The sequence below is a fragment of the Peromyscus eremicus genome, unplaced genomic scaffold (assembly GCF_949786415.1).
Source record: "Peromyscus eremicus unplaced genomic scaffold, PerEre_H2_v1 PerEre#2#unplaced_72, whole genome shotgun sequence".
NCBI classification, from domain to species: Eukaryota; Metazoa; Chordata; class Mammalia; order Rodentia; family Cricetidae; genus Peromyscus; species Peromyscus eremicus.
In genome coordinates, this window is record NW_026734313.1 from 505913 (window position 1) to 517665 (window position 11753).

At 39.1% G+C, this 11753-nt stretch overlaps 1 protein-coding gene across 1 annotated transcript; it reads left to right on the forward strand.

The window, feature by feature from the left end:
* Nucleotides 1-3318: 3318 nt before the first annotated feature.
* LOC131901356 (vomeronasal type-1 receptor 4-like) lies at nt 3319-4275 on the forward strand. The gene has a single exon (XM_059252535.1). The coding sequence runs from the start codon at nt 3358-3360 to the stop codon at nt 4273-4275; it is 918 nt and encodes a 305-aa protein (XP_059108518.1). The 5' UTR covers nt 3319-3357.
* Nucleotides 4276-11753: the final 7478 nt, after the last annotated feature.

Below are 11753 nucleotides of genomic sequence, written 5' to 3' on the forward strand. Positions count from 1 at the left end.
GGAAAAACATGGGAAACTTTTTCTAACTTCTGACAGCTATTCCTTTGCATGCAACAAAGTCATAAACTTTATCATTAATAAGCAGAAGGTAATAATTGTGATTTCCCCTGAGGACCAGTGTTTTTTTCCTGTCATTGGATGTATCCCAAATTCTCCATGCACACACTGTCACTGGCATCACAGATAACAAAGTAATGCACTCTCTGAGGGCTGTGAGTCTAGATGAACAGTCCTTTTATGAGCACTGATAATCTGTGTTCATTCAGTCATCTGCACAATGCTCCACTGAGTTATTGGAGAGGTAAGCATTTCCTTGGATCTGTCTCAGGGAAGATAAGATCTTCAAATGGAGAAGAAGTCAGAGATGTGTTTCTTCAGTAAATACTTAGGAGCTGTTTTTCATCTTTGTGAGCATCTCTAAAATTGCTGCAGCTTACAGGTGGGATTCTTGTAAAGATAGATGTCTGTTTATCATTCTCTTCTCCATACCACAAGTCTTCTGAAGTCAACATTAATGCTTAGAATAGTTCCTTTTTTGTCTCTTCTTTATCTAATGATGTCAATGATTTCTACATCCCAAGGAAATGTCTGATTCACAGCTTAGCACTTATCTGAAAATGACATTTAATGTGATAATTATATATAGAATGGCTGATTTTTAGCTGATGGATGGAAACTGACTGTTCCTCTGGAAAACAATGTATGAAGTAAGTCACAGACTAAAAAAGGACTTTCAAAGACATGTTTCAAGGATATGAGTTTCAAAAGAATCTGTCTGTGCAAATGGTTTAACTGTGATGGAGTATCAACACATTTTGAGTGTGGCTAAGGGAAGCTGGTGTTAACTCACCAGCATCCAGCTTCTGCTTCCTCATAAAAATAGTTAAGATACAGAAAATGATGAATAAAACAAATGCTTTGGTCCCTTGCAATTTTTCCCTATATATGTGTAAATTGAATTCTTTATATTTTGGAAATCAGCCCACTGTCATATGTGGGGTTGGTGAAGATCTTTTTCTATTCTGTAGGCTGTTGTTTTGTTCTATTGACAGTGTCCTTTGCCTTACAGAAGCATTTAAGTTTCATGAAGTTCCATTTACTAATTGTAGATCTTGGTGTCTGCATTATTGGTGTTATATTAAGGAAGTGATCTCCTGTGCCAACTCATTCAAGGCTATTGCCTACTTTCTTTTCTATCAGGTTCAGTGTAACTTGGTTTATGTTAAGATCTTTGATCCGCTATCCCTGGTGCGTGAGCTAGCTATATGGAGCCCATTACCTATGGTGGGATGCCTTGCTCAGCCTTGATGCAGTAGGGGAGGGCCTTGGCCCTGCCTCAACTGAATATACCAGACTTTTGGAGAAGTGGATGGAGGTGGGTTGAGGAGGTATCCCTGGAGGAAATAGGAGGAGACATAAAAGGACGATCTGTGGTTAGTATGTAAAATGAGTAAAAAAATTTCTTAAATTAAAAAAACAGATCTTTGACTTACCTGAACTTGACTTTTGTGTAGGGTGATAAATATGGATCTATTTTCAATCTTTTACATACTGATGTACATTTAGATGAGCACAATTTGTTGAAGATGCTTTCTTTTTTCCATTGTATAATTTTGGCTTCTTTGTCAAAAATCAGGTGTCCATAGGTGCGTGGATTTACATATGAGTCTTTGATTTCACTGATTTAACTTTCTGTTTTTATGTCAGCATCATGTGGTTTTTATTACTATATTCTTGTAGCAGAGCTTGAAATTAGGCATGATGATACCTCATGAAGTTCTTTTATGTACACTATTGTTCTAGCTTTCCTGATTTTCCATATGTAGTCCAGTATTGTTTGTTTGAGATCTGTGAGGAATTGTGTAGGAATTTTAATGAAGATTCCATTGAATCTGTAGATAGCTTTTGGTATGATGGCCCTTTTAACAATGTTAATCTTACCAATTCATGAGCATGTGAGATCTTTCTATCTTCTGATATCTTCTCCAATTTCTTTCTTAAAAAACTTGAAGTTCTTGTCATATAGGTCTTTTACTTGCTTGGTTAGAGTTACACCAAGTTGTTTTATTATTTGTGATACTTTGAAGGGTGTTGTTTCCTTGATTTCTTTCTTAGCATGTTTATAATTTTTATATATTATATAGGAGGGCTTCTGATTTTTTTGAGTTTATCTTGTATCCAGTCATTTCACTAAAGGTGTTTATTTGCTGTTCTGTGATAGAACTTTTAGGGCTGCTTCTGTATATAAGGATATATATGTGTAAATTGAGGTTCATATTTGTGGTCAGAAAACTAGTTACTTTTTTGAAATATTTTGTATTCTATCACTTTTATGATCCGTATAAAATATTATGAAAATCTGATTGGTCCTTTTTTGCTACTTAATTTACTTATATGATTTTATAAATTATAAATTTGTGTTTTTGTCCTTTTTTTAGATATAGGCATTTTACTTTATATATGTAGTATTTTAAGTGCCTGTATTGTATGTCTGGCACCACATTTGTGCAGTACCACAAAAGCCATGAGAGGGCATTCAATTTGGGGAACTGATGTTACAGATGGATATGAATGACCATGTGGGTGCTGGATTTGAACATGAGTCTTGCACAGATTCCTCTCTCCAACCTTCAGTTTGTAATTCTTAACTTATTTGGTTCACATGGAAATATGAGGAAGCAGAAGCTGGAGATGCTGGAGATGCTGGTGAGTCAACACCAGCTTCCCTTAGCCACACTCAAAATATGTTGATACTCCATCACAGTTATACCATTTGCACAGACAGATTCTTTTGAAACTCATGTCCTTGAAACATGTCTTTGAAAGCTCTTGTTTAGTCTGCAACTTACTTCATACACTGTTTTCCAGAGGAACAGTCAGTCTCCATCCATCAGCTATATATCAGGCATCCTATATATAGATGTCACATTAAATGTCATTTTCAGATAAGTGCTAAGCTGTGAAACAGACATTTCTTTGGGATGAAGAAATCATTGTGTTAAGAGGAAAGTTGCTGCATTGAAAGGATGCAAATATGTGTTCCTATGTTCAATGTTCATATATTAATATGTACTACTATGTTATCATGGGTGTCATGTTGACCATGAAAGAAACAGCTGTATCACTAATACACTTGCATCATGAGGTGAGGGAAAGTACATGAAGTACAAAATAATAGTCTCAGTTGTCTATGCAGTGTTCTCCAGGACAAGCTCCTGTACTGTGGTACAGTAGTGTCTCCCTTCATAGAAGAAGTAAAGACTCAAATCATTCATTATGCTCAGACAATTTAGAAGTGTTTTCAAGAGAGCAGTATTCCTCCTGGTCATCACTCCAGTCTGCACAGAAGTCCTCTCCATGACTTCTCAGAGTAAAGCTCTAAAAACCACTGAGGAATTGGCTCTCCAGATGCTCCTGCTTTTACTGGTTGGGATTGGGACTGTGGCCAACATTCTTCTGTTTATCCATAATTTCTCTCCCGTCTTTACTGGCTCTCGACTGAGGCCCACACAGGTCATTGTCACCAACTTGGCTGTGACCAATGCCTTCCTTCTCCTTGTCACTGCATTTCCAACCAACATGATTGTTTTTGTTCCAAGGAAACCTGCAACTAACCTGAAATGCAAAATTGTGTTCTTCATTCGCCTGGTGGTTCGAAGCACAAACATGTGCTCCACCTGTGCCCTGAGCATCCATCAGTTTCTCACTCTTGTTCCTGGTCACTGGGGTAGGCTGATGCTCCGAGGAAGAACCCCTGATGTCCTGAGTTATTCTTGTTACAGTTGTTGGTTGTTCAGTGTCTTAAATAATGTCTACATTCCAATCAAAGTCACTGGTCCACAGAGCACAGGCAATGACACTAACAATAACAGCAAATTTCTCTGTTCCACATCTGGGTTCAGTGTAGGCATCGTCTTCTTACATTTTGCCCATGATGCCACATTCATCAGCATCATGGCCTGGACCAGTGTCTCTATGGTGATTCTCCTCTATAGGCATCACCAGCGAACACAGCACATCATCACTTCCAATCAGAACCACAGAGGCCATGCTGAGACCAGAGCAGCCCAAACTGTCCTGATGGTGGTGGTCATATTTGTTGCCATGTACCTCCTAAATTTTATTTGTATCATCTTTCACACTGTTTTAACAGACTGGGGTCTCTTGTTGAGGAATGTAGGTGAAGCTTTGACTGCAGGCTTCCCCACTATTTCTCCCTTCCTGTTGATCTTTAGGGATCCTAAGGATCCCTGTTCTGTGCTCTTCAACTGCTGAAAACCACAGTCTAAAGGCCAAACATAGGAAACGGCTTTAACAACAGTCATAAACACTCTATAGTAAATAATGGTTTTAAAAATCCATCTTTACAAAAGGAACATTATGACTCACTATAGGCATCCCAGCACTGGGAAAGTTAATCCAGGAGAAATGGAATGTAATTAATGGTATATCCCAATGCTATGGAGTGAGATACTGGACAACCTCTGATACAGAGCCCCAGTCACATAACTCTCTAACCACCTCCTCCTTAAAGAAAGTGGAACAAAGAAAGAAAGATAGGAAGAAAGAAAGAAAGAAAATAAAGAAAGATAGAAAGAAATAAAGAAAGAACAGAAAGAAAGATAGAAAGAAAGGAATTAAGGAAGGAAGGGAAGAAGGATGAGCCAGTTATGACATAACTTACACTTATCTTATGTAGTCAATATGTTAGTGTTGATGGATTAGAGGATTCCATGTACTTCAATTAATGCATATACTTGATAATCTTTCCTTTACCAGTGGTACTGTGCAAACATATCTAGCTTTTCATGTGAAGAGTTTATACAAATGTTATCTCATGTAGAACAAAGCTAATAACTTTATGTATTGGCGTACTGATGTCAATGGGCAGATGTAAATTTTAAAGTGGAAAACCGAGATGTTTTTCTATCCTGGACACATATAAGGTACCTGAACAATAAATATGTGTCCTCCTAGTCTTTTGTGTCTTTGTTTCTGATGTATTTATCTGAAATACTGCCATATTGGATAGGGAGGGTATTGTGCATCGAAAGGTTGCTTCTCACACATCCAGGTAAACCTTTAAATTTCCCTAAGGAAATGTTCCTGTGGGGATAAATATTAATAAAGACATGGAAACTTCGTTTCTGAGATTTATTTATTTTATTTCTTTTTTTTAATTGTTTTTCCCTTGTCCCCCCCCCCCCCCCCAGCACACTCCCCATTCCCATCTCCTCCAGGGCACGTTTCTGGGATTTATGACATCAGTTTTTACACTTCATCACTGAAAATCAAAATGAAGAGCCTAGTTTCCTATGAAGTCTTATAGGACTTCATCTTCCCCTGATTATTCTCTCCTGATAGTGTAGTCTATGATCTGATTTCAGCACGCTTTACCCTTCTTAATGCTACATTTTTGAATTCTTGGTGAGTCTTTTGGGAACTGAGGGTGACCCACAGAATAATCATTTTCTAGTTAGACCAACTGTCATCTAGTTAGATCAATATCTTCACTGTATATTTAAGAATGATGTAATACAGCCTTTAGGCAGGGGGAGGGGCTTTGACGTGCCTCTACTGAATGGACCTAGCTCTGCTGACTCCCCATGGGAGGCTTCACCTTTTTGTAAAAGGGAATGGGGTGTGGGTGGGTGAGGGAAGACTGGAGGGCTGGGAGGAAGGAAGAGGGGGATTTGTGATTGGTATATAAAATGAATAAAAATTTATTTTGAAAAAAAGAGGAAAAATAGTCGTATAGTCAAATCTTAAATAAAATAAACTGCAACTAATTAAAAACATAAAGCATGATGTGATAAATCTATCTCACCTCCAATATATTATGTGCTGCTATAGGATTCTCTCAGCAGCAGCGACCATGAACAGATGAGGAAGAGTACATCTCCACCCTGAAATCTAAACCCTGAAGATAAAATGAACTGTATGGTGTTCAATCATCTGTTGGCTACATAAGGATTATGTATGGGTCTCCCTCACTCTATCTCTGTGTCTCTGTCTCTCTGTCTCTGTATCTCTCTCTTTGTGTGTGTGTGTGTGTTTGTGTGTGTGTAAATCTTCTTTTGATAAGGCATAAGAAATCTTAGTGATTCTCATGTGATTTGTGTCCAGCCTGTCATCCTGGAATCAAATCATGTCTTCTGTGCAGCATCCATCATGAGTTCCTATGCCTATGTGAGAATATTTCCTGGACTATACAAGGCAGAAAATATTGCTGTCTGACATTGCTGTCATTGAGGTCTGCTGGGAACATCTAAAGCTTTGCAATTTTAGATTGTGCATTCTAGGAATATTAATTTATTTCAGTATGCTATGTATGCTGTTTTGGATTAAACTTTCTTTTTTATTTAACTTGCTAATTTTATCATGTTTCATCATGTGAAGGAAGGATATAAAATGAAAAGGAAACAGGAAACAGGAAAAAGATAATGATAGAAAGGTGTAAGAACAGCTATATTTTAGCAAAGAAGGATTTGTATATAAAGTTTAAGATGGAAGATTGTTTCCCCAGCATCAGTTAGAAATCTGGAAATCCTTACCAAGACTAAGTATGGCATAAATTGAATGTGAAAGATGAGATGTCAATATGGCACCAGTGATCTTGACTTTTTAAGCTTAAAATTCAACACACTGAAGCCATTGGAGTTCTCTGAAAGTAATGATCCATCCTTGGTAAGTTTTTCAAGTTCTGCTTTAAAGGAACAAAAGGCCATCCAGTCAGTGTGTATTAAAAGTGTTATCTTCTGCCTCAGCTCTATATAAATATTAGGTAGGAGAGAACAATACCAGACTTGGCTGGAGATATGGCTAAGCAGTTAATAGAGTTGTTTTCTTACAGAAGACCAACGTTCAGTTCAGAGGACCTAAGTGATGGCTCACAGCCATCTGTGGTTCCAGTTCCAGAGATTCAATGTCCTCTTTTGGTGACTCAGGGTACTAGGCATGCATGTGGTGCACAGACATACACTCATGCAAACATTCATAAATGTAAAATAACAATAATTTAACAAATACCAACTGATATAAGTGCCTTCCTGGGTTCTCAGTAAGGATACTGGCAAGCCTATACTGCTGTGGACAGTGGGATTAAGAGGGGTGATCTTCCAAGGTCAACCAACTCCTGGAGGAACATGGAGAATCTCATAAAATATCCTGTAGCCTCGTTAAATCACCTACCCCCTAATTCAGGGAAGCCATGGAGACCTTACTAGGTAGACTCTAACCTTGTCCAGTTTACAAAGCTGACATTCAAGATAGAGAAGACTTTCCCTACATGATCCCAAGAAAAGTCATGATCCAACAAGGCCTTTGACACATTCTTACCTAGATGCATCAGCTTGTAGAAGAAAGGCTAAAAGAACTAGATGTTCCTGCAAGACCAATTGATCCCTGAGGAAACTATCTTCAAGTAGTCTTGATCTTCAAGAAGTAAAAGCTTAACATTAGCCCTGGTGTAGCTGCAATACCCCAAAAGAAACTGTAACAAAAGACTAAGCTATTTTTCTTTTAAAGTTAAATTAATTAAACTCAAAGTATTTGATCTCATGGGTGATGTTGTTACCAGCAGAAGAGCCTGCATGTGAATAACCAGCTTAAAATTCCAGCATGGACAGGCAAGGGAGAAGGAATGTCTCAACAAAAATTGAGGGTGGTGGGTGGATGGTAGGGACATAGAGTCATTTTCTTTTTCTTTTTCATTTTTATTTTGCAATACAATTCAGTTCTACATATTAGCCACAGATTCCCTTGTTCTCCCCCCTCCTGCCCCCCTCACCTTCCCCCCAGACCGCCCACCATTCCCATCTTCTCCAGGGCAAAGCCTTCCCCACAGACTGAGATCAACCTGGTAGACTCAGTCCAGGTAGGTCCAGTCCCCTCCTCCCAGGCCGAGCCAAGGGACCCTGCATAGGCCCCAGGTTTCAAACAGCCGACTCATGCAATGAGCACAGGACCCGGTCCCACTGCCTGGATGCCTCCCAAACAGATCAGGCCAATCAACTGTCTCACCCACTCAGAGGGCCTGATCCAGTTGGTGACCCCTCAGCCATTGGTTCATATTTCATGTGTTTCCGTTCGTTTGGCTATTTGTCCCTGTGCTTTATCCAACCTTGGTCTCAACAATTCTCGCTCATATAAACCCTTCTCATTCTCACTAATTGGACTACCAGAGATTGACCCGGGGCCTAGTCATGGATCTCTGCATCCAGATCCCTCAGTAGTTGGATGAGGTTTCTAGCTCAACAATTAGGGTGTTTGGCCATCCCATCACCAGAGTAGGTCAGTTTGGACTGTCTCTCGACCATTGCCAGCAGTCTGTTGTGGGGTTATCTTTGTGGATTTCTGTGGGCCTCTCTAGCACTTTGCTTCTTCCTATTCTCATGTGGTCTTCATTTACCATGGTCTCTTATTCCTTGTTCTCCCTCTCTGTTGTTGATCCAGCTGGGATCTCCCGCTTCCCCAAGCTCTCTTTCCCTCAACGCTCGCCCTTTACTACCCCCACTCATGTCCAGGCTGTTCATGTAGATCTCATTCCATTTCTCTGTCATTGGGCGATCCCCGTGTCTTTCTTAGGGTCCTGTTTTCCAGGTAGCCTCCCTGGTGATGTGAGTAGCAGGCCAGTCATCCTTGTTCCACATCTAGTATCCTGCTATGAGTGAGTACATACCATGTTTGTCTTTCTGAGTCTGGGTTACCTCACTCAGGATGATTTTTTCTAGATCCATCCATTTGTCTGCAAACCTCATGATGTCATTGTTTTTCTCTGCTGAGTAGTATTCCATTGTGTATATGTACCACATTTTGTTTATCCATTCTTCAGTTGAAGGGCATCTAGGTTGTTTCCATGTTCTGGCTATTACAAACAATGCTGATATGAACATAGCTGAACAAGTGCTCTTGTGGTGTGGTTGAGCATTCCTTGGGTATATGCCCAAGAGTGGTATAGCTGGATCTTGGGGGAGATGGATTCCCAATTTTCTAAGAAATCGCCATATTGATTTCCAAAGTGGTTGTACAAGCTTGCATTCCCACCAGCAGTGGAGGAGAGTTCCCCTAGCTCCACATCCTCTCCAGCATAATGTGTCTTCAGTGTTTTTGATCTTAGCCATTCTGACAGGCGTAAGGTGGTATCTCAGAGTTGTTTTGATTTGCATTTCCCTGATGATTAGGGATGTTGAGCAATTCCTTAAATGTCTTTCAGCCATTTGAGTTTCCTCTGTTGAGAATTCTCTGTTTAGTTCTATAGCCCATTTCTTAATTGGACTGTTGGGCATTTTGATGTCTAATTTCTTGAGTTCCTTATATATTCTGGATATCAGTCCTCTGTCAGATGTGGGGTTGGTGAAGATCTTTTCCCATTCTGTAGGCTGTCGCTTTGCCTTGTTGACCGTATCCTTTGCTCTACAAAAGCTTCTCAGTTTCAAGAGGTCCCATTGATTGATTGTTTCTCTCAGTGTCTGTGCTACTGGTGTTCTATTTAGGAAGTGGTCTCCTATGCCAATGCGTTCAAGACTACTTTCTACTTTCTCTTCTAGCAGGTTCAGAGTAGCTGGATTTATGTTGAAGTCCTTGATCCACTTGGACTTAAGTTTTGTGCACGGTGATAGATATGGATCTATTTGCAGCCTTCTACATGTTGATATCCAGTTTTGCCAGCACCATTTGTTGAAGATGCTTTCTTATTTCCATTGTGCACTTTTGGCTTCTTTGTCAAAAATTATATGTTCATAGGTGTGCGGATTAATGTCAGGGTCTTCGATTTGATTCCATTGGTCCACATGTCAGTTTTTATGCCAGTACCAAGCTGTTTTTATTACTGTAGCTCTATAGTAGAGCTTGAAGTCAGGGATCGTGATGCCTCCAGAGGTTGTGTTATTGTACAGGATTCTTTTGGCTATCCTGGGTTTTTTTGTTTTTCCATATGAAGTTGAGTATGATTCTTTCCAGGTCTGTGAAGAATTGTGTTGGTATTTTGATGGGGATTGCATTGAATCTGTAGATTGCTTTTGGTAAGATTGCCATTTTTACTATGTTAGTTCTGCCTATCCATGAGCATGGGAGATGTTTCCATTTTCTGACACCTTCTCCAATTTCTTTTTTCAGGGACTTAAAGTTCTTGTCATATAGGTCTTTCACTTGCTTGGTTAGTGTTACCCCAAGGTATTTTATGTCATTTGTCACTATAGTAAAGGGTGATGTATCTCTGATTTCCTTCTCAGCTTCTTTGTCTATTGTATATAGGAGGGCTACTGATTTTTTTTTTAGTTGATCTTGTATCCTGCTATGTTGCTGAAGGTGTTTATAAGCTGTATCAGTTCCTTGGTGGAATCTTTGGGGTTGCTCAAGTATACTATCATGTCATCTGCAAATAGGGAAAGCTTGACTTCTTCCTTTCCAATTTGTATCCCCTTAATCTCCTTATGTTGTCTTATTGCTCTGCCTAGAACTTCAAGTACTATATTGAATATGTATGGGAAGAGCGGACAGCCTTGCCTCGTTCCTGATTTTAGTGGAATTGCTTTGAGTTTCTCTCCATTTAATTTGATATTGGCTGTTGGCTTGCTGTAAATTGCCTTTATTATGTTTAGGTATGTTCCCTGTATTCCTGATCGCTCCAAGACCTTTATCATGAAGGGGTGTTGGATTTTGTTAAATGCCTTTTCAGCATCTAGTGAGATGATCATGTGGTTTTTTTCTTTGAGTTTGTCTATATGGTGTATTACATTGACAGACTTTTGTATGTTGAACCATCCTTGCATCCCTGGAATGAATCCTACTTGATCATGGTGGATAATTGTTTTGATGTGTTCTTGGAGTCTGTTTGCCAGTATTTTATTGAGTATTTTTGCACCAATGTTCATGAGGGAGATCGGTCTGTAGTTCTCTTTCTTTGTTGTATCCTTGTTTGGTTTAGGAATCAGGGTAATTGTAGCCTCATAGAAGGAGTTTGGTAATGTTCCTTCTGTTTCTATTGTGTGGAACAATTTAGAGAGTATTGGTATTAACTCTTCTTTGAAGATCTGGTAGAATTCTGCACTGAAACCATCTGGTCCTGGGCTATTTTTGGTTGGGAGACTTTTAATGACTGTTTCTATTTCGTTAGGGGTTATTGGACTATTTAAATAGTTTATCTGGTCTTGATTTAATTTAGGTATGTGGTAGCTATCCAGAAAATTATCCATTTCTTTTAGGTTTTCCAGTGTTGTGGAATAGAGGTTTTTGAAGTATGACCTGATGATTCTCTGGATTTCCTCAATGTCTGTTGTTATGTCCCCCTTTTCATTTCTGATTTTGTTGATTTGGATGCTCTCTCTCTGTCTTTTGGTTAGTTTGGATAAGGGCTTGTCTATCTTGTTGATTTTCTCAAAGAACCAACTCTTTGTTTCATTAATTTTTTGTATTGTTCTCTTTGTTTCTATTTTATTGATTTCAGCTCTCACTTTGATAATTTCCTGGCATCTATTTTTCCTGGGAGACTTTGCTTCTTCTTGTTCTAGAGCTTTCAGGTGTGCTGTTAAGTCACTAGTGTGAGATTTCTCCAACTTATTTATGTGGGCATTTAGTGCTATGAATTTCCCTCTTAGTACTGCTTTCATAGTGTCCCATAGGTTTGGATATGTGGTGTCTTCATTTTCGTTGATCTCTAGGAAGTCTTTAATTTCTTTCTTTATTTCTTCCTTAACCCATTGGTGATTCAGTTGGGTATTATTCAGTTTCCATGAGATTGTAGGTTTTCTGTA